The 21,773-nt window shown below is 61.1% G+C and overlaps 1 protein-coding gene across 1 annotated transcript; it reads left to right on the top strand.

Moving 5' to 3' along the window:
• Positions 1-300: 300 nt before the first annotated feature.
• FAM131C (family with sequence similarity 131 member C) lies at positions 301-21,272 on the top strand. Its single transcript, XM_088831310.1, has 9 exons — positions 301-310; positions 354-808; positions 908-1,268; positions 14,500-14,603; positions 15,971-16,006; positions 16,221-16,371; positions 18,657-18,839; positions 19,265-19,375; positions 20,507-21,272. Exons 1-9 carry the CDS (start codon positions 301-303, stop codon positions 20,746-20,748), a joined length of 1,653 nt encoding a protein of 550 aa, XP_088687436.1. The 3' UTR covers positions 20,749-21,272.
• The last annotated feature ends 501 nt before the right edge of the window (positions 21,273-21,773 follow it).

Below are 21,773 nucleotides of genomic sequence, written 5' to 3'. Positions count from 1 at the left end.
CCCCGAGCCCCACCACACGGCCTCCCCAGCCGCCTTCATCCCTCAGAGCCCTGTTGCGCCGGCACCAGGGAACCTGGCCTCCTCACTGTAAAGCGGGCCTGGCGCACAGGGAGGTGTCGGGCTGGAGCCAGCCGGAAGGAGGCGAGTGAGCGCCGCGTGCCCGAGGGCGGTGCGGACCGCTGGCTGGGGAGCTGGGCGTCTGAGCGCCACTGCGTGTGAAGGTGGGTGTGTGCGGCGGTGAGCGTGCGGCTGAAGCATACACGTGCCAGTGTACGCACGCACGTGTGTTCATGGCTGGGCATGCGGGAGGGTGAGTGTGAGTGATTAGAGGGGCCCCGGTCACCCGCCCTCAGGCGCCGGAGGGGACCGCAGCCGTGACCCCGACCTGCCGGCCCACCGCCCCCACCGTCAACATCCCCGGCCTGGCCCATCGACCCCCCAGCGAGGGGCTGACGGGCAAAAGTCGCCGTCCCTCCCCGCGCAGGCGCCCCGGGCCAGGTGGATGAGCGCCTCCGTTTCTTCCCTGCAAAGCGGCTCCCCGCCCGCCCTGCGCTCCGCCCGCCGGCCGGACGCGGGCGCCTCCCCGCCCCGCCGCCCGTCGCTGCCCTTCAGCCGGCGGCCCGCGGCCCGGGGTCCCCACCGGCCGCCCCGCCTCCGCGCTCGGCGCCGCCCCGCCCGGCCACAGGTGCGCGGCCGCGGGGCCCGGGCCGCCCGCGCTGACCGCGGCGGGGCGGCGCTAGGCGAGCGGGCGGCGCGGTCCGGACGCCCGGGCGGCGGCGGGAGCCGCGGGCCCGACCCCGCCCCGCTCGTCCGCGCCGGCGCCGCGCGTGGGCCCCGCGGCCGCGGAGACATGAGCGCCCGGCGGCCCGGCCCCGCGGCCCCGTGATGGGCTCCTGCGTGTCGCGAGGTGAGGGGGCCCCGGCCGCGCCGGGGTCGCGCGCGGGCCCTCGGCCGCTCCGAGGAGCCTGGCGGGGGTGGGGGGAACCACCCGCCCTTCGCGGCTGCTGCACCCCACCGGGACGCGGTGCCCCGCCTGCACCCACACCCCACCAGGCGGCGGGAGCCGGGGCGCTCCCTGCCCGGCGGCCGCACAGCCCTGCCTGGGGCGGGGGACACGAGCGTCTGCGCGCCCCCGGCCTCTCCGGAGGGACTCGGGGCACTCGCTGCGCAAGCCGACCTCCGTTCCCACGCCCCCCGGGACACAGGGCGCTCCGCTGTGCGCGGACCCCACTCCCTGTCTTCAGACTGCCTGGACCCACCTGCGGCGGGTTAGTGCGATGAGCAGGGTCTAAAGAGGGCCCCTGCCGGCGCCTCACCCCGCCCCCAGCCCGGTCCGGGGACAGGAGGCGGGCCCCCAGGAAGCCGCGGCCTGTGTCTCCGCCCGGCTCTCTGCGGCCCGCCGGTGCCTGACCCCTGGCTGTCCCCGGGGTGGAACCAGGGAGCGCCGGGAGCCGCCCTGGGGGCGGTGGGGTGCGCAGGGAGGGGGCGGGCAGGTGTTGCGGGCGCAGCCGGGCCCCTTCACCCTGCAGCGGGAGCGGCTGGGCTGAGGGCAGCGGGGCCAGGCTGGCTCCCGCTCTGCGGTGCGAAGCCACACCCGCTGACCCCAGGCGCGGCCGTGGGGGCCGCCGCCTCCGCCCGCACCCAGCCCTTCCTGGAGGGGTGTGGAGGGGCAACCAGGCCCTGGGAAGGGGCGGGGCGGGCTCCAGGGGACCCGCCCTGGGAGACAGCGGGTGGGGGGAAAGGGCGCTGCGTGGGGGCTCTGCTCACCTGGCCACGGGGGTTCAGGTAAGTGGCTCAGGATGTCTCGGGAGGGTGGGGTCGTGCGTGGGGGCTGGGCTGTGTGAGGTTCTTTCATTCATTCATTAAACTGACGTCAGCCTGACACCTACTGTGTGCCAGCCACTGTGTACATGATGGGTGCCTTGAGGTGGTGAGCCCAGCACAGCGTCTGCTCTGAGGCCTCCAGCCTGGCCAGAGGGGAAGGTGCTATTTCGAGTGGAGAGTACTGAAGTTTCTTTAGAAGCAGCAGGCTCTCGGTGTGTCTGCAGAAACCCGAAAGGCTGGGCAGGCTCCTGGTGTTGGGTCCTGGTGTTCCCTTTCCTGTGCGAGGTGTCAGAGGCCCCGCCCCAGGGGACTTGCCTGTGAGCCACAGACCAGGGCAGTCTGTCAGGACTGGGGCGGGGGCTCAGGTCCTCTGACACCCCCCGTAGCTGGTGCTGGGACCCTCTGCCATGCCCTCTGTGTGAGGTCACCCTGAGGTCTCCACCCTTCCTGCAGTGGCTCGGGTTCCTCGTTGTGTATTCTGACCCTGTGGCCTCCTGAGGGGGTCTGCCCACTCCCAGTGCCAACATGCCCGCAGGCAGGTTGGATGCAGGTACAGTGTGAGCCCACTTGCGCAGAGGACAGTCATCGTCCCATCCTCTGGTTCTGGGCATTGAACCCCTGAGTGGAGGCCACTCTTGCCGTCGCTGCTCCTCCCAGGTGCGTACGGCTAAGGGGCTGGTGGGAATGCTCCAGGCACAGCTCGCCAGTCTGGGGTCTCTACTAGCACAGCTCACATTTTACAGACAGGGAAACAGAGTCTGGGGCTGCATGGTTAAGGAAGAGCAGAAGCAGGCTTGAACGCAGTCATGCTGGCTTCGGAACCTGTCCCTTGTCCTCTGTACCACAGAGCCAGCCGTGGATCCAGGGCTGGCCTGGCCCGCTCCTCTCCAGCCCCCCGGCCTCTGGCTTCCAAGAGCCTCTGAGTCTCCACGTGCTAAGCTGCTCAGTCGTGTCTGACTCTGTACAACCCCATGGGCTGTAGTCCACCAGGCTCCTCTGTCCATGGGATTCTCCCGCAGGAACACTGGAGTGGGTAGCCATGCCCTCCTCCAGGGGATCTTCCAGACCCAGGAATTGAACCCGTCTCTTAATGTCTCCTGCATTGGCAGGCGGGTTTTTTTTTTTTTACCACTGGCGCCCCCTGGGAAGCCCTGGGAGTCTCCACACCCGCACCGATTGCTAACAATCACAGCCCGAAGCCAGGCCACAGATTGCATCCTGCTGCTGCCCATACCCACCCAGAGCCCGCACACGACTGGAGCTGCCCAGCCAAAGCCCAGGCTTCGGGCCACAGCTGAGAGAGCCACCCCACCCAGCCCTGGGCAGCCCCCTCAAGCCAGGCCTGAGAGGGTAGGAGTGTGAACTTTGGAGCCGGCCAGCCTGCTCTGCCACCTCAGCCAGTTACTTCACCCTGTGTATGTACCTCAGTGTTCTCCTCCCTGACATGGGAATAATCCTGCTCTGGATGTCAGGGGAACTGAAAGTGAAAGTGATCGTGCTCAGTCGTGTCCGACTCTTGGCGACCCCGTGGACTGTCGCCCGGCAGGCTCTTCAGTCTACGGAGTTCTCCAGGCAAGAATACTGGAGTGGGTTGCCATTCCCTTCTCCAGCGATCTTCCCAACCCAGGGATCGAAGCCAGGTCTCCTGCATCCCAGGAGGACTCTTTACCAGCTGAACCACCAGGATACTAGGCGGGGATTACATGACTTAATTCGTGTAAAGCACTCAGAGCACTACCTGGCATGCGCAAGCCCTCTGACTGTTAGATGTCACTTTAGTCTAATTTTTATTATCACCCTTCTGTGCAGACAGCTCATCCAGACCCTCTTGACTGGGAAAGGGAAGCTACAGGGGCTTTGAGCACCATCCCACCTTGTGGGAAAAGACACATGTGAGGGGCTGAGGGTATGGGGAGTGATCGGGCCCAGATGGAGGCAGCACACGCCTTTCCTCAGGGCTGCTTTGTGTTGTCTTGAGTGCTTATCCTGAGCTGGCTGAGGCACCATTCTCCTGACCTTGTTAGACCCCATTCAACCCCGAAAGTGGGGAGTATGGCTCAGAGATGGGAAGGGTCTTGGCTGAGGTCACACAGGCAGGATTTGAATCCAGGACTGCATGATCTTGGAGCCTGAGCAAAGAGCCCCTGCCTTTTGCTTTCTCATGCCCCCACTTGGAGAGGGGTACCGAGCATGTGGCCCGTGCTTGAGACATTCAGCCCTCTGGAGAAACGCTAGTGTGAGCATTCGGTTTGGCTTTGCTGCCACCCGCGGTGACAATCTGTACAGAGCAATCTGTGTCTGCCCGCCTCTCTCCAGCTCCAGGTCTCTCTGTGCCCCTCTCCTGCCCCTGGAGCTGAAACTCTCTGCCTGCCCCTTCCTGCTCCAGACCACCCGTCACCCTCCTGGCCCCACCCTGGGTCCAGTGCCCTGGGAGCTGTGAATTGTGAGACTGGGGGGTTCCTTCTGGAAGGTCAAGCATCTGATGATGCCTGAGAGGGGCTGCAAGCTCTAAGGGGCTGACCGGAGCACCCCCAGCACCCCCAGTGCTCTGACCCCGACTGTGACCCCCCACCCCCAGTGCTCTGACCCCGACTGTGACCCCCCACCCCCAGTGCTCTGACCCCGACTGTGACCCCCACCCCCAGTGCTCTGACCCCGACTGTGACCCCCACCCCCAGTGCTCTGACCCCGACTGTGACCCCCCACCCCCAGTGCTCTGACCCCGACTGTGACCCCCCACCCCCAGTGCTCTGATCCTGACTGTGAGCCCCCACCCCCAGTGCTCTGACCCCGACTGTGACCCCCCACCCCCAGTGCTCTGACCCCGACTGTGACCCCCACCCCCAGTGCTCTGACCCCGACTGTGACCCCCCCACCCCCAGCACCCCCAGGCCCATAAGCGGAGTCCCTCTGGGCACCGTGGGGAGACTGAGGAAGGGCTGGATGGGGCCTTGCCCTTTGGAAGCTCACAGTCTGAGGCGGGAGACACAGCCCTGTCCTTGGAGTTTAGTCTCGTGGGGGAGGCGGGACACACACGCTTGGAGAAGCAGCCTGAGGCCCCTCTCAGGAGATCAACACTGGTCAGTGGTCAGAGCACAAGCTCTGGAGCCTCATTTCTACCACTTACTAGTAGCTGCCCTTAACCTCTCTGAGCCTCAGTTTCCCCATATGTAAAATGGGTGTGAGTGTTGTGGGCGGGAGGAGAAGGGTACGACCGAGAATGAGATGGCTGGATGGCATCACCGACTCTGTGGACATGAGTTTGAGTGAGCTCCGGGAGTTGGTGATGGACAGGGAGGCCTGGCGTGCTGTGATTCATGGGGTCGCGGAGAGTCGGACACGACTGAGTGACTGAACTGAACTGAACTGAACTGAGTGAGTGAAGCCGCTCAGTCATGTCTGACTCTTTGCGACCCCATGGACTGTCACCTGCCAGGCTCCTCTGTCCATGGAGATTCTCCAGGCAAGAATACTGGAGTGGGTTGCCATTTCCTTCTCCAAGAGATATTCCCAACCCAGGAATCGAACCCAGGTCTCCTGCATTGTAGGCAGAGGCTTTACCGTCTGAGCCACCAGGGAAGTCAAAATGGGCGTAATAGTGCCTGATTTGCAGAGCTGTTGTTTCCCTCTCTGTCTCTCTCTTTTGGCCACCTGGCAGGGTCTTAGTTCTATGACCAGGGATTGAACCTGGGCCCCCAGCACTGGAAGCACTGAGTCCTAACCTCTGGACAAATAGGGAATTCCCTGAAGGGTTGTTGTTAAGATAAAATGGGAGATAACGGATGGCAAGGCCTAGCAGAGAAGGTGTTCAGTCAACAGTGTAAGCAAATCACTGTACGCTAGACTATGCCCAGTAGGGCTGCTGGTAAGGTAACGGCCTAATGTAGCTGAGGCTGATCTAGGCAGGCTGCTTGGAGGAGGTGAGGCTAGATCACGGTGTTCAGAGAAGTTGGGCTCTTGTCACCAGGCGCACCAGCCCAGGGAGTGAGGGGTTTGGATTCGTGCCTGGGGCAGTCCCATGGGGGGAAGGCCGTGCCCGGCGTGCTGTCTCCAGGGTGGGGCTGGAGCCTGGCATGTCACGGACGGCCGTGGCCGCTGTCCACCCTGTGCACTTAGCCCAGGGGCCCCAAGACGCCTCCCCGAGATGGTCCAGGGAGGGCCTCACAAGGGGCTTTGGGCCTTGGCTGTGTCTCAGATCCTGTGCGTTTTCGAGAGGAGCCTCACCCTCTCTGGGCCACTGAGCGGGAGCAGGGTGAAGCCTGGGAACCGCGTGCCCCCCAGGGTGTGGGGCCCGGGCAGACGGCAGGCACTGACTGATGGGCAGGGGCGCCAAGGCCCAGCTCAGGGGCTGGAAGGCAGAGAGAGGACTCCAGGGGGTACGTGGCATCCTCACCCCGGGCACGAGTGGAGAGGACTGTTGTGGGAGCTTTGCCGCAAGAGGGTGAAGCATCGGGAGCAGCTGCCGGGGTGGCTGGACTTGAGCGGACTGAGGAGCCGGCATGGGAAGGCAGGGAGCATCCTTGGCATGCTGAGCAGCTCTGGTGGAGGCAGGGGGTGGGGGAGACGGAAGGAGAGGACGGTGCCCCCATGCTGCCACGGTGACCGGGGCCTGTTCTGTGCCCGGCCCACGGTGGAGGGACAGTCAGAGAAGGGACCTCAGACCCTGGGTTTGGGGGAGTGGGCTGTGCACTGGGAAAGAGCAGGTGCCCCACGGCCCCCGTAGGAGAGGAAGGTGCCCCCAGGAGTGCAGGCTGGGGGTCTCTGCAGGCTGTCCCCCAGCCCCCGCCCACATGAAATGTTGTTTTTCCAGTTGCCTGTGGTGATGTGGCTGTTGGTCCCAGCTGGGCGAAGAGCAGCCTGTGATTTCACCTGGGGCTGGTTCATTACCTGACGTCTCCATGGCAACCAGCCTGTGACATCATGGGGCCAGAGTCCTCAGGGGGAGCAGGCGGCTTTGGTAGAGGTGCCTGCACCCCTCCTGAGCTGGAGGGCAGGAGCCCAGGTCTACGCCACGTTGACAGATAATCTTGTCCGAGTCCCATCTCCTCCAGGCTTGAGCCTCACCTGCCAGCTCCCCTCATTCCCGCTCTGTGGTCCCATTTCCAAACAGCTTCTGGCGACGGGTGGGGGCCTGGAGGGAGCCCTGCACCCTCGGGAGTTCCCGGGGCAGCTGGTAGTCAGCATCACCCAGCCTGCACCTTGGAGGCCCCAGCTCGTGAGTGCGGAAACCCTGAGGGCAACTTTCAAACTTGTTGACTGGACGCATAAGAATAAATGTATTTTGTATCATAGCCCAGGACACACATAGGAAACCCTTCCTGTGCACACGTGGTGTCTTTGCAATCTCAAAGAGGCTTCATGAGGGAAGACCTAACCTGACTGTGCCGTGGGTTCTGATATTTTCTGTTCTGCCCCATTCTGTTTCATTCTTTTAAAATACGACCTAGGAAACTGCTCGCTTGACCCACTGAAGGTTCCCCCTGCCCCCTGCCTGGTTTGAACGCCAACTCTGAAGGGCCTGGAACATGGCCTCTGTACACTGGAAAGTCTGAAGACCAGTGAGGCGCAAGATCTGCCCAGGGGCACAGGGCCAGAGCTGAGGGCGAAGAGCACAGTGTGTTGCGCGCTCCGGGCAGCGCCCCCACTGCTCCTGTTCCCGGATCGCTGAGCTCCGGATCCAGGGCTGGAGCTTAACCTGACTCCACTGCCCTTTCCTCCAGCCCCGCCCCACCTGCTGGCACGTGACACCCTTCGGGCAGATCACAGAACCCTCTCGCCTCTTCTGGACACAAGTCCAGTCCATCCAGTTCAGATGACAGCTTTCCTCTCCCGTCCCATCTGACCCTCCCCTCAGCCCCTGTGGCCCAGGCTTGTTGTTGTTCCGTTGCTAAGTTGTATCCGACTCTCTGTGACCCCATGAACCACAGCACGCCAGGCCTCCCTGTCCTTCACCAACTCCCGGAGTTCACTCAAACTCATGTCCATCGAGTCGGTGATGCCATCCAACCATCTCATCCTCGGTCATCCCCTTCTCCTCCCACCTTCAATCTTTCCCAACATCAGAGTGTTTTCCAAGGAGTCAGCCCTTCACATCAGGTGGCCAAATAATTGGAGTTTCAGCTTCAGCATCAGTCCTTCCAGTGAATATTCAAGACTGATTTCCTTTAGGATGGACTGGTTTGATCTTGCAGTCCAAGGGACTCTCAAGAGTCTTCTCCAGCACCACAGTTTGAAAGCATCAATTCTTTGGTGCTTGGCTAGCCGTATCCAAAGGTCTGCTCTTTGCTCTGCTGGCATCTCTCTCCTTTGGGTCCCATTCTCTGGTGGCATGCTGGAGTCCGGCACAAACAACTTGAGAAAGAATGGGGCAGAGACCGTTTTGTATTTGTGTCTCTCTGGAGCTCTGACCCCTGGCTCACTGGTGACTCCTCTGTGTGGCTGACACCCAAATGTTCGTTCCTTCCTTCTTACATCAAATATTTAACAAGCACCTACTATGTGCCAGGCCCTGGGCAGGTGCTAGGGCTATTTTGGCAAATAAAACAGAGTCCCAGCCCTCCCAGAGTGCGTGTTCTAGGGGAAACCACGAACAAGGAAACAGACACACGCTTTGTGGAGTGATGGGTGTAACGCAGGGTGAAGGGCTGGAGAGGCGCGGGTGTCCTGTTGAATGAGGTGGTTGGGGAGGCCTCGCTGAGGTTACAGCATCTGAGCAGAGACCTGGGCGGAGTGAGGCGTGACCCGTGTACGGGGAGAGAGGCCCAGGTGGAGGAAAGAGCAGCGGGCACACAGGATCCACAGCAGGAACGCCTGCAGTGAGGGGCAGAGGAAGGCTGGGGTGGCTGGTGGCCAGGGTCTCCCCGGTCAGCTCGGCAGAGTCTCCAAGCCCATGGCAGTGGGAGCAGGGCGGGGCCATTGTGGGAGATCTGATCTGGTCTGACCTCTTCTTCCGCTGTTCAACTTGCTTTTCTCCCTTCAGTGGTCCACCTTCCGTCCTCTTGGGGCTGGAGTCCCATTGCCGGCAAGCGGCCCTCTTAGCGGGCACCAGCAAGACTCACACCTGGCCCCTTTCTCTGTCTGCCTGGCCCGTGACAACACAAGCCTTGCCTTACTGGAGGTGGGAGGGCAGGCTGCCCCTGCCCCAGTCACGGACATCCAAGCAGGGAGGGGTGAAGTGTGCGGGTGAGGTGGTGGCCTCTCCTTCGCAGGCTTCCCAGATCTCTGCAAGTGAGTCCCTGAGATCACCTCATGCAGCCTGTGGGGAGAAACGGGCAGAGTCAGAAGATACTTGCTCCTGGGGGTGGGGGCGAAGTATGACAAACCTACACACAGCATATTCAAAAGCAGAGATAATCGCTTTGCTGACAAGGGTCCGTACAGTCAAAGCTATGGTTTTTCCAGTAATCATGTATGTATGTGATTTTCATTCTTTATGTGATTCTCCGTAAAGAATGTGGAGTGCCAAAGAATTGATGCTTTCAAACTGTGGTGTTGAAGACTCCTGAGAGTCCCTTGGACTGCAAGGAGATCCAACCAGTCCATCCTAAAGGAGATCAGTCCTCAATATTCATTGGAAGGATTCATGCTGAAGCTGAAGCTCTAATACTTTGGCCACCTGATTTGAAGAACCGACTCATGGGAAAAGACTCTGATGCTGGGAGAGATTGAGGGCAGGAGGAGAAGGGGATGACAGAGGATGAGATGGTTGGATGGCATCACCAACTCCATGGACATGCGTTTGAGCAAGCTCTGGGAGACAGCGAAGGACAGGGAGGCCTGGCATGTTGCAGTCATGGGGTCCGAAAGAGTTAGACACAACTGAGTGACTGAACAAGAGTCAGAAGGGGGTTGACAGCTGGGGTGGCAAAGCTGGTTTCAGCTGCTTTGAAGAGGCTGCCCGCTCCCCCCACCCCACATCCACCCTCTGGGTGGTTTTCTTCAAAAGCGGGGCCCTCAAAGCCTCCTGGGTCTCAGTTTTGGATCCTAGTAGACAATTCCCGAGGAATGAGAACCGTCTTCCTCGGTTGCCCGTTTTACAGATACATAAGTGGAGGCTAGGAGAGGTGAAGCCACTTGTTCAGGGCCCATGGGAATAAAGGGCAGACTTGGGATTTGAACTGGACAGTCTGGCACCAGAGCCTCTGCCAGCTGTCTTCAGGGCAGTTCCTCGAGAGCCGACCCTGAAACTGGGATTTGGGTGCGGAACCTGCCAGAGGAAACCAGTGCAGACGAGGGGAGAGTGGGGTGGAGGAGACGCAGCCAGGAGAGGGTGTCCGTCGTCCTGCAGGGGTGGTGTCAGCCTGATCCCACCGGGAGCTCTGGGGTGAGAGTAAAGCTCAGAACTTTCCCACCCGAAATAAAGCAGCTGGGGCCCTGCCCCTCCAGTCACAGACGGGAGCAGCATCGCTTCTCGGCTAGTTTCAGCCCAGTTGCCCTTGGGCAGCTGTCCAGGAAGCGCCTCAGGAGCTGCCTGGTGGAAGCCCAGCCCGCGGGGCAGGGACGGGTGACAGAAGCAGACGGGGGTCCACGGGGTCTGGGGGGCTGGGTGGGGCACCCACAGCCTTCGCTGCCCACTTCCCCTCCTCGTTAACTCCTGATCTCTGAGTCTCCAGTTCTGCCCACTCTCCTCCACCCAGCCCTGCCTTTGGGGTTGCCTGGCGCCTCCCATCTCCAGCCTCAGACGCTCCTGGGCCTCTGCCTCCTCCAGGAAGCCATGTCTGTGTCCACGCCATCGGTTCGTCTGCTTCTGTCCAGGTGGCCCCCAGCCAGAAAGGGTGATGGGAGCCAGTGCCCAGGGCAGGATGGTGGAGGCCGGGACGAGCGTCCTACAGAGGTTCCTCTCCCGGCATCGCCACAGACTGCTCCTTCCAGACTCCCTGGCTTGGTGCAAGCCCTGCCCGCCTCACCCCTCCCCTCCCGCCTCACCCCTCCCCTCCCCACCATTCCCCTCCTCTCCCCACCATCCCTCCCTGCCCACCTCACCCTTCCCCTCCCCACCCGCCTCACCCCTCCCTCCCATCTCACCCTCCCTCCCCACCATCCCCTTCCCCTCCCCACCATCCCTGCGCCCATCCAAACTGTCCACCTCCAGACAGCCCCTCTGGCCGGCTGACCCATCAGCACTCCCGTGCAGCCCCCAGTCCCTGCCGAAAATCATCACAACTCCTCCTGTGCTTTGCAAGAGGAGGAACCTTGGCATCAGACCCGCAGGGTTCAGGTCCTGACTGCCCACGGCGGGCCGTGTGCCTGGGGTTGTGACCCCCCCACATGCCCTGGGTTTCCTCACCTGCCAGGCTGACCACGGAGCCCTCCCTCTAGGTCAGGTGAGGACTCTGCCGTCACGCCGGGACAGGAGGGTGGAGAGAACAGCAGGCTGGGGTGCTGTCGTTCCCGCCGCTCAGCCTTGGGTTTGAGTGAGGGGCTTTGGGGGACTTCCTACTGTGAGCTCCCTGAAGGCAGGGACAGAGCTGATCCCACCTCGGTCCCCAGGTGCCTGCACAGTGTAGACGTCCAGGAGATGGGCGCTCACTGGCTGAAGGAATGAATGGTCAGCCTACAGCTCTTCATGTAACCGGACTTTCCTGGAACCCAGACCTCAGCTCTGAGCAGCTCTCAGAGCTTGTGAGTTTTGGGTTAATAGTCTTTCTCACTTACTAGAATGTCAGCTCCACGAGGGCAAAGAAATCATCTCTTTTTTTTTTGGATCATGCTGCACAGCATATGGGATCTTAGTTCCCCAGCCAGGCAGGGATCAAACCCACACCCCTTGCAGTGGAAGTGCAGAGTTTTAACCACTGGACCACCAGTGAAAGAAAGTGAAACTGTTAGTTGCTCAGTCGTGTCCAACTCTTTGTGATCCCATGCATTGTAGTCCACCAGGCTCCTCAGTCCACGGAATTCTCCAGGCAAGAATACTGGAGTGGGTAGCCGTTCCCTTCTCCAGGGGATCTTCCTGACCTCAGGATCGAGCCCACGTCTCCTGCATTGCGGGCAGATTCTTCACCATCTGAGCCACCGGGGAGGCCCAGGCTTCACCACTGGGCCCCTAGTACTCAGAAGAGTGGGTGGTATGCAGTAGTTGCTCAGCCAGTACCATTCGGTGAATAGAAGAGTAAGTAAGCACATTAATCAAGTGAGTGATAAGAGTGTTCCCTGTCACCCAGGGGGACTGGAGGATTCCTCTTAGTTAGACCAAGGATTCAGTCCAGCAGTTCTCGTTGCTAGGTTCACGGTGTGCACTCCCTCAGCAACGACTGTGAACCTCGTATGTGGTAGGCCCTGATAATCCATCAGTGGCGGGCTGGTCCCTGCCCTCCCACACAAAAGCACCTTTACCGGACGGTAGAAGTCATCCCCCGGTGTTCACAGAGCGCCTGCTAAGTGCAGGTGCCGTGGCCGCAGAGCCCAAGCAGGGCCGCTGTGGTCTCCACCCTCGTGGCACTCACACTCGGTGGGGGAGAGGCTGGACACTTAAATAAACACAAATATCAGGGTGGTGACTCGGGGGTGACTGGTGCCCGGCATGGGGACAGGGCGGTGGCAGGGATGGCCTCTCTTGAGCTGAGCGCTGGATGACAGGGTTCCGGAGGATCTGGGGAACCAGTGTTCCAGGCACAGGGAACAGTAAGGACGAAGAGCAGGCCTGGCCCGTTTGCGGAGCAGCACAGAGCGCAGTGCCAAGGACAGTGAGCCCAGGCGTGAGCGGGGGCCTGCAGTCAGAGTGGCCTGCTGGAGGCCCCCAGGCCGCGGGGGCCAGGGCTGGCTCTGTCCCTAAAGGTGAGAGAAGGGAGGGAGCCAGGCAGATGGAGACAGCCTGAGCGGGGCCCTGCTGGTGCAGAGTGGATGGCCCGGCAGGGGAGGGAGGAGGCTGCTGGTGGAGGTAACGGCTCTCACCTGGCAAAGCGGGAGCAGTGGTGCTGCTGGAGAGGGCTAAATCTGGGGTGGAGGTCAGAGAGAGGGCCAGGGGGACTTGCTGGTTGATAGATGGGGTTGGTGGGAAGAGTTGGAGAAGCAGGACTCCAAGAAAGTGCCTGGGTTTTTCGTTCGGACAGCTGGGTGGACCATCGCTTTGTTTTCTAAAACTGGGGAAGGAAAGGAAGATGGATTGTGGTTCGCAAGTTCCGTTTTGCTGCGTTTGCTTGAGATGCCTAGTGGGCAAACATGTGGGGAGCTGGAAATTCAGTCGGGAGCTCCAGCAAACAGTCGGGGCTGGAGGCATAAATGTGGGTGTCAGCCGCAGGGGTGAGGCCTCCTGGGAGAGGGGAGAAGGGAGGAGGGAAGGGGCCCTGGGGTGAGCAGCGGGTGGGCTCGGGTGGAGCAGAAGAGGAAGAGGAGCGGCTGTGGAGGTGCGGCTTGGGGGTGGGGGGCTCGTGCCTGCTGGGGGCCACCGAGGACGGGCCAGAGGATCTCTCTGAGCTTTCTGGCCACTTGCCAAGGGCTATCTCAAGGAAGGCTGGTTGGAACCGGTGCTGGAGAACAGGAGACGGGAGTAGCAGCTGGACACAGCTCTAAGCTGGGGGCAGAGGCGTGAGCAAGGAGCGGAAGAACAGGGGTCGGGAGAAGGTCTTCCAAGGGTGGGGAGGCTTGGGCTGCCAAGATGGGCGGGGCTGTGGGCCAGCCCAGTGGTGCGGGGACCCCACACGGCAAGAGTCCCTGAGCCCAGAGGCATTGCAGTCACACCGACGGGCCGACTCTGGGGAGAGAAACTCAGACAACACAGGAAAGAGAGAGCATGGAGCCCCAGGGCAGGGCAGGCACGAAACCCCAGTGGACGGGCTGGACTTGGACTGGGGGTACAGTTCTTCCTTTGTCACAAGAGGGAAAGTGGACTGTGTGGCATGCGGGCACAACAGTGATTTGAGGCGGAGAGAATGGGTGATATCTGCCGAAGGCTCCTGGATCACACTGACAGCCGGAGAGCAGCCGGCAGTGGGGTGCAGGGAGCAGCAGGGGTGTCAGTGTGAAAGTTCGAGAAGGAAAGAGGATGAAGTGGTCAGCCTCACAGGATGCAAACTCGCAGGAATCAGAGACAGGTAGAGGGATCCCTGGGTAGACCGGTGGGCACCAATTTAACTTGACGCCCATGACTTTCCCTGGCAGCCAGTAGCTCTGAGAGTCCCCACAAAGCGGGCAGAGGGTTAGGCCAAAACAGGGTTAAGAGAGGCGAGTCAAGGGCATCTGCAAAGGAGACCTTTAAGGATATGTCAAGGAGTCTTAGCCGGGCCAGGAGGGAAGTAGGGACATGAGTGTCTTGTGAAAGACAGGCAAACAAACGGATTTGAGGTCTCTGTGAGGTCAAGGAATCGCTGGAGTGTGAGGACTAGAGTTAGTAAATCTGGCTGGACTCCTCACCTGCTGTGGGCCTGACTACTTTCTTTTTCTAAATTTTATTTATTTGGCTGTGTCGGGTGTTACTTGCGGCATGCAGGATCTTTTGCTGCACTGCGCCAGCTTAGTTACTCCAGGTGTGTGGGATCTTAGTTCCGCTACCAGGGATTGAGCCCATATCCCCTGCATCACAAGGCAGATTCTTAACCACTGGACCACCAGGGAAGTCCCTGAGTCTATTTTTGATGAAACGATGTAATAATAAAGTAACACCTCTCAGAACTGGCTTGAATGGGCTTCGTAATCAACAGAGCTTGTCTAAGTTCCTCGTCTCTTCCTTTTTTCCAGACTTGCTCACAAGTGCCCACAAGGATTGCCCCCTGCCCCAGGGCATGGCCCCCCTGAACCCAGACTTGCCCTCCATCGTGGCTCCAGACCATGTCACTGGCAAGGTAACTGGTCATACTTTGTACCCCTGGTTCCTGGGCTGTGCCCTGGAAGCAGAAACTGTTTCTGCCTCTTTCTCTCCCTGCCGGGCCTGGCTACTTCCTGCAGGGTCAGGGCCACCCAGGGTTGTATTCAGCTGGATGAAGCTCTGAATGGAGCAGGGCATCCAGGCACTGAACCTGGTCTATCTAGAAAAGAGCCCCATCCTGAAGGGCCTCCCACCCAGATTCACTCAGTCCTGCAGATAAGATGTTCCGTTAGGAGCCCACAACTCCTTGGCCTCCTATGCTGCCAGCTGGGGAGTAAAGGAATGAGTTCTCAGTTCAGACAGATCAGCCATCTTGCTAGGGGCCTCAAATCTGGTGCATAATTTTGACCTTTGCCCCAGAAGCTGTGGCCTGAACAGACTAGTTGAGATATACATATATCACAAGTATATATATATATGATATGTATAGCATATGCAAGTGTATAACACACACACACACGATTCTCAAGTGGTGTGGTGGTAAAGAACCTGCTTGCCAATACAAGTAGATTTAAGAGATGTGGGTTTGGTCCCTGGGTCTGGAAGATCCTTTGGAGGAGGGCATGGCGACCCACTCCAGTATTCTTGCCTGAAGAGTCCCACGGACAGAGGAGCCTGGCGGGCTACAGTCCATAGGGTCACAAAGAGTTGGACACGACTGAAGCAACTTAGCAGGTAATTGTGTTGTTGTTTAATCTGTAAGTCGTGTCTGACATTTTTCGACACCATGGACCATAGCCTGCCAGGCTCCTCCATCCGTGGGATTTCCCAGGCAAGAATACTGGAGTTGGTTGCCATTTTCTCCTCCAGGGGACCTTCCTGACCCAGCAATTGAACCCCCATCTCCTGCATTGGCAGGTGGATTCTTTAGCACTGAGTCGCCTGGGAAGCTCAGTGGTAAATAATCGGGTGTGTGTGTGTGTGTATAGAGCAAGCCCACGCACCACATGCTCAGTGTCGTGCCCGGCACTTTGCCCACTTTATGTCGTTAATGCTTCAGCACAGCCTGTGAGATGCATGGCACTGTCCCGTCTTACAGAGGCGCAGACTAAGGTTCTGGGATATTAGGTCACTAGTCTAAGGATGTCCAGGCAGCAATGGCAGAGTCACAGTCTGAGCCCAGGCCTGCTCGGTCCCCCATACCCGCTGCCTCTCCCAGCAAAGTCACGGTCACCCTCACCCACCCGCTTCTCTCTGCGTGCCAGGGGCCAGGAGGGCGTACCCCAGGAGCAGGCAGACCGTGGCTCAGTCAGGGAGCACTGCTCCCCGGGGCTGCAGGAGCCCTGCCGTCTGCCGGCACAGCGTGCCAGGCCCTTCCTGTTCCTCTTTCTCCTCTTGTTTCAGGACATACAGATGAATTTCTGTTGGGATCCTTGGCAGGTCAGTGCACTCACCCCTCCCTGCAGTCTGGCCAGCCCCAGCTGATACCGTCGCCCTCTCTCCTGCGCCCAGCTTGGGCACACAGGGCTGCCAGCCCTGGAGGGGCGGGTGTCTGATGGACACAGGTCTGGGGAGGGTGGGTAGTGGGGTGGCAGGGGTGGGGGGTCATCGTGCCAGTCTGCCTACCCTGCTCAGCCCCCTCCCCTTCCTACAGAGGTGCTTCCAGACCACCAATGGCTACCTGTCCGACTCCAGGTCCTGCTCCAGCAACTACAACGTGGCAGCCCTGGCCACCTCATCCCTTGTGGGTGAGCTCTGGCTGCCCCCTCCTGCCCTGGGAATCTGCACAGCGTGGGGGTGGGAAGGTCAGAGTGGAATTGCAGCTGGAGGGACTGCAGCCCTGTTGGACAGAAGAGTTTTCTAAATGCCCGGCTCCGTGTGGGACTCTGCAGGACTTGGGGGTTCTTGCCCTTCTTGGGGTTCAGTTACTGGGTTCTCCTGAAGTTCTGGGTGTCTCCCTGCTTCTCTGCAGCAGATGAAAGCAGCCAACTTGTGACGGGTCTCCTAGAAGCAGAACCGAGAGGGGCACTGTGCTGGGGTTCACCGAAGGGTTGTTCTCGAAGGAACCCCGCAGGGAGCGAGGGGAGCAGGGCAGGGGTGGGGCTCGGGCGGGGTTAGGGGCGGGGCTCGGGGCGGGGCTAGGGCGGGGCTCGGGGCGGGGCTCGGGCGGGGGCTCGGGCGGGGTTCGTGGCGGGGTTGGGGCGGGGCTCGGGCGGGGCTCGGGGCGGGGCTCGGGCGGGGCTCGGGCGGGGCTCGGCAGAGGGCTGGTTGCAGGGCTCGTCTCTCCCAGCCTGACCCAAAGAACCGTGGCTCTGAGGCCGTGGCTGATTTCACACGGCTCCTCCGTCTGTCAGTGTCGGCTGCCACTCGGGAGGACTCCCAGCTTCCGGGCCTCTCTGGGTGAGGCAGTTCCAGTCAGCCGAGGCCAAGGCTCCCGAGTGTGCAGGTGTGAGCACAGGTGTGAGCACAGGTGTGCCCGCGGCGCCCGCAGCACCAGGGGTGGTCGTCCCGGCACGGCCTGCGGGGCTCTGCTCCGCCAGCTCTGCTCACAGGCTGCTCCATCACCAGTCGCTCGCAGCCCCCCTGAAGCTGCCCCTGTTTCCTCCACCCGAAATCCCCTCCCTCCGCCTCACCGGGCCCTTGGGGGCCACTGAACCACCCCCTCCAGAAGCCTCCGCCGGCTGCCAGTGCTCCCTAACCTGGGGGCCCCACCTTCTTTCCGAGCTTCATCTTTCCCATTCTCCCGGAGTTTTGTCTCAGCTTCCTTTATGGATGCCTTTCTTCCTTTCTTTTTCTAAAACAAGTCAACGTTAGCTTTTCTGAATTATTATTTTAATTATGTATCTGTCTGTCTGTTTGGCTGTGCCAGTTCTTAGCTGTGGCGTGAGGAAGCTCAGCTGTTGCATCTGGGATCTAGTTCCTTGACTGGGGATCGAACCTGGGCCCCCTGCATTGGGAGCATGGATTCTTAGCCACTGGACCACCAGGGTAGTCGCCTTTCTTTCTTAAATATTGCTTTTCCTCATGTCCTGCTTTCTGGGACCAGCGATCCGCAGATCTGTTCTCAGCCTGGGTTTGAGGAGATACCAGGGATGGTCCTTGGCAACGTTTTGTCCATCAGCCTGCTCATCCAGCTGGTCTGCTCCCAGGAGCGCCCCCAGGCCCTGCTCCCCATCTCCCCACCCTGTCCTGTCCCTCGCTGACCCCCTTCAGTGGCCCCTAATGCCCACCCTTGGCCCTAGGCCTCCGGTGAGGAGGTCCGCTGACCCCCTTCAGTGGCCCCTAACGCCCACCCTTGGCCCTAGGCCTCCGGTGAGGAGGTCCGCCCTGGGCCGCTCTCCTGCTCATCATTGCGCCGTTGCCGCAAGGAGAGGGGTCGTCCGCACTGAGTCTGGATCTTGTTGGGCTTCCCAGACTCTCCCGCCACCCTGTTCCCAGTGTTGCCCTGTGGCTTGACCCTCAGTGGTCCTGGAACCACGCCATACTCTTCTCTGCCTCCGTCCTCTTCTCAGCTCTGAAACAGCCTCCAGCCTTGCCTCTTTTTATCCATCCAAAACTGCCTTCAAAGCCTGCCTCCAGCCCACCTCTTCCAGGAAGCCTTCCCTGCCTGCTGCAGGTCTCACCCTGGGCAGAGTAGGCTGTGTCTAGGCACAGAAGATGCTGTCCCCTAGCTTGTTTACTGCTGGAGGAAGGGACGGCTGGTGGGGCTTGAAGGATCCATGAGTGAATCTTCTTGAGCCAGCGAGTGTGAACTTGGTCAGAAGGGAGCGAGGGGTGTGGCAGGCGTGGAGAAGGGCCAGGTGGGCGGGAGCACTGCCCAGGAGCAGGCCACTGGTAGGGCATGAGGCCCACAGGTGGGTGGGGAATGTCTGTGCAAGGTGACCTCGGGTGTGGGAGGGTGTGGGCAGGCAGGGCGTGGACAGAGCAGTGACCGGCTGTGAGGAGCTGGGTGGGCACGGGCACTGCGGGTGGGACTCTGAGGACACAGCTCTGGAGGCACATGGGGCACAGGCCAGTGGACCGGCCAGAGGTTCTGGGAGGGCTGGGCTCTTGGGGCGGGGGCTGGCTCAGCCACCCTCAATCCCCGCAGGGGTGGTGCAGAGCATCAAGGATCACATCACAAAACCCACGGCCATGGCCCGCGGCCGCGTGGCCCACCTCATCGAGTGGAAGGGCTGGAGCGCCCAGCAGGCGGGCTGGGAGCTGCCCCCGGCCGAAGAGGAGCATTACCGCCGCCTCCCGGAGAAGCTGCGTGAGGCCCGCTTTGCTGCAGGTCAGCGGAGGCGGGGGCTGGGGTACAGACTGGCCGGGTCTGGTCCTGAGCGGCACCGGGGTGCCCCTGCATGTTGTCGGGGTGTGCTTAGTCGCTGAGTCATGTCCAGCTCTCTGTGAGCCCATGGACTGTAGCCCGCCAGGCTCCTCTGTCCATGGGATTCTCCAGCAAGAATAAGGAGTGGGTTGCCATTTCCTTCTCCAGGGGCTCTTTCTGACCCAGGGTTTGAACCTGTGTCTCTTATGTCTCCTGCATTGGCAGGTGGGGTGTTTACCACTGATCTGGGCAGGGAATAAATACAGTGCTGAGCACTGTGGGGGGCATTGATGGGAACTCCGATCCCCCGGGCCATGGATGGGCAGCCTCGAGAGCCAGCATGTGGTGCCCGCCCACCTGCCCCCACTGAGCCGGGTCCATCCCCACAGGGGTTGCCGAGCAGTTTGCCATCACGGAGGCCACACTGAGCGCCTGGTCCTCGCTGGACGATGGAGAGCTGGGACCAGAGAGCAGCCCTGCGGACATCCTTCAGCTCCAGGGTACGGCCTGGGGGCCTGCTCTGCTGCCTGTGCCCTGAGACCTCAGAGAAGGCCCCCAGCCCTCAGCCCTAGGTTTTCTGCATCTGGAAAAGGGGCCTGGGGATCCTTGCCCTGCCCATCGCCCAGGGAGTGCCATGAGCATAAAGGAGAGAGAGGAGAGGCGATAGGTTAGATGACGGACAGACAGATGACGGTCAGCAGGTGACAGACGATGTGAATTGAGGGCTCACTGTGCCAAGTGCTTCACATGTGTTATTGCAATTGATTCTATGACACTCCGAGAAGTAGAGCGGCTGTTACCTCCATGTTACAAATAAGGGAAACTGAGGCATCAGGAGACTTGCCTCAGACACTTCCCTGGTGGTTGAAACTCTGCGTTTTCACTAAAGGGCACACGGGTTTGACTCCTGGTTGGGGAACTAAGGTCCTGCCTGCTGCATAGCGCAGCCAAAAGGAGACTGGCTCAGACTGTGCTGTGCTAATTGCTCAGGCATGTCCGACTCTTTGCGGCCCCATGGACTGTAGCCCTCCAGGCTCCTCTGTCCATGGGATTCTCTAGGCAAGAATACTGGAGTGGGTTGCCATGCCCTCCTCCAGGGGATCTTCCCCACCCAGGGATCAAACACAGGTCTCCCACACTGCAGGCGGTTCTTTACCAGCTGAGCCACCAGGGAAGCCTCAGATTACACACACCACGCTGGAGACATCAGGATCTGAACCTCAGCCTCAGGCACCATCAGTCACCTTTGTAGATGCCCCGGTTACCCCTGAGGGCTGCAGGGAGCCCGGGTCCTGGGTGGAGCTCACAGACCCCACGTGTGCTCTTCCTCCTGATGTGAGCGACGGGAGGGTGGAGGCCTGGGGAGAGCACGGGTCGGCCCAGTTCTCAGAGCACAGACGGATTTGAAGCTGCTGTTAACCATTCTGCTCACTGCCACCACCACACCATCATCCAGGGAGAAGTGGGCTCAGAGGTTCAGTGACATGACCGAGGCCACACAGCTTGGCGTTGATAAAGCAGGGTTCTGAAGCAGGTCTTCTGCCGCTCGCCCCTGCCTCCTACCCCGGAGAGGGCGAGGGGCAGGGCCTTCGCAGCTCCATCCTCACCCCCACCCCCCATTGCTTTTGCAGGCCTGGGGAGCGTCTGGCTCCAGGACAGACTTCTGAGTGTCTGCTCGCAGGACGACAGTCTTCTGGCCTTCTCCCCCGATGGCTGGCCCTCCCCTGACGAGCCCTCCAGCCCCGGATGGCAGCTCCGGCCGTGTCTCCCGGGGACCCTGGGGCCCGAGGCGGGGGCCAGCCCGCAGGGCCCCCTCTGCTCTGGGGACGGCGGCCCGCCCTCTGGGGAGGAGGATGAGGTGTTCTATAACTGAGGCAGGCCGGGCCGCTCCCAATCTGGCCCAGCGGGCAGCCCAGAGTCGTCAGGACCCCGGGTGCTGGGGGGCGTTAGTAGCCCCTGGGGCAGCCATGGGGTGGGGGTGGTCTCCTGTGGACACTCCATGCCTCCCAGACCTCTCCTGCCTCCCCCATGGGGGCCGTGACCCCCTTCCCCCTCTCTGCCTGGCTCAGGAGGGCCTTCCCTGCAGGGTGTCTGCCACGGGCAGGCTCGAGGACTCTCAGCAGACACCCAGGCAGACTGCCCATAGGAGCCAACAGCCGCAGAAGGGCGTGGGGACCCCACTCAGGCCCGGGCTCAGCCCTCCACCTGTGCTCTGGCGCCATCAGAGGCGGCGGCTCCTTGGGGTGCTGAGCCCTGCTCCTTAGTGCTCTTCACGGGACTGTGTCTCGGGGCGTCTGCCGGCCCCTCACTCTCCAGACCTGCTCTGGGGGCCCTGCTTCCCCTCCTTGCATCCCCCTCCATCCCCAGGGAGGTTCTCTGCAGACATTAAAGTGGTGGATTCTCCCTGGATGACCTTGGCCTGGTCTCTGCAGGGGATGGCATGTCCTTGGGCTCCCGGCTTGCGGGAGAGGGCCCCGACCCCTCAACACACAGACCGCCGGTCACCCTGCTGCTGGCGGCCAGGACGGTCCCCATGAAGGAGGCTTAAGGCTCTGTGGACTCCGAGGAGCCCCACCTGGGGACCCTGCTTTGCCAGCTCCGGCTCAGCCAAGGAGGAGGCTGAGGCTGGAGTGGAGGTAACTGGGTCACAGGGCCATGCGTACCCATGAGGACAGGCATCATAAAACCCAGTGGGAGCCCACTCTCCCCCACTCTCCTTCCCTGCCAGGAAGGGGGTGCAAGGAGTGGAGGTCCAGGGTCCAGGCCTGCAATGCCCACACGGCCACCTGGGGGCCCCCGACAGGCGAGGCGCTAAGGCAGCAAGACAGCTGGATGCTGAAATGAGCGTGGAGCGCAGCTCTGGGAACCGGCTTTATTTGCCTTGGAAGCTGCTGGATG

Source organism: Moschus berezovskii, chromosome 2 (genome assembly GCF_049115385.1).
Source record: "Moschus berezovskii isolate FMDL1 chromosome 2, NW_MosBer_1.0, whole genome shotgun sequence".
NCBI lineage: Eukaryota > Metazoa > Chordata > Mammalia > Artiodactyla > Moschidae > Moschus > Moschus berezovskii.
The sequence above is the reverse complement of the archived record's forward strand: the minus strand, read 5'-3'. Positions and strand labels throughout refer to the sequence as shown.

Excerpts from the sequence above, each read along its gene's own strand:
- FAM131C (XM_088831310.1), top strand. Across the intron at positions 1,269-14,499 it reads CCTGGACCCACCTGCGGCGG|ACTTGCTCACAAGTGCCCAC; the intron begins GTTAGTGCGATG and ends CCTTTTTTCCAG. Across the intron at positions 16,372-18,656 it reads CACAGCGTGGGGGTGGGAAG|GGGTGGTGCAGAGCATCAAG; the intron begins GTCAGAGTGGAA and ends CAATCCCCGCAG.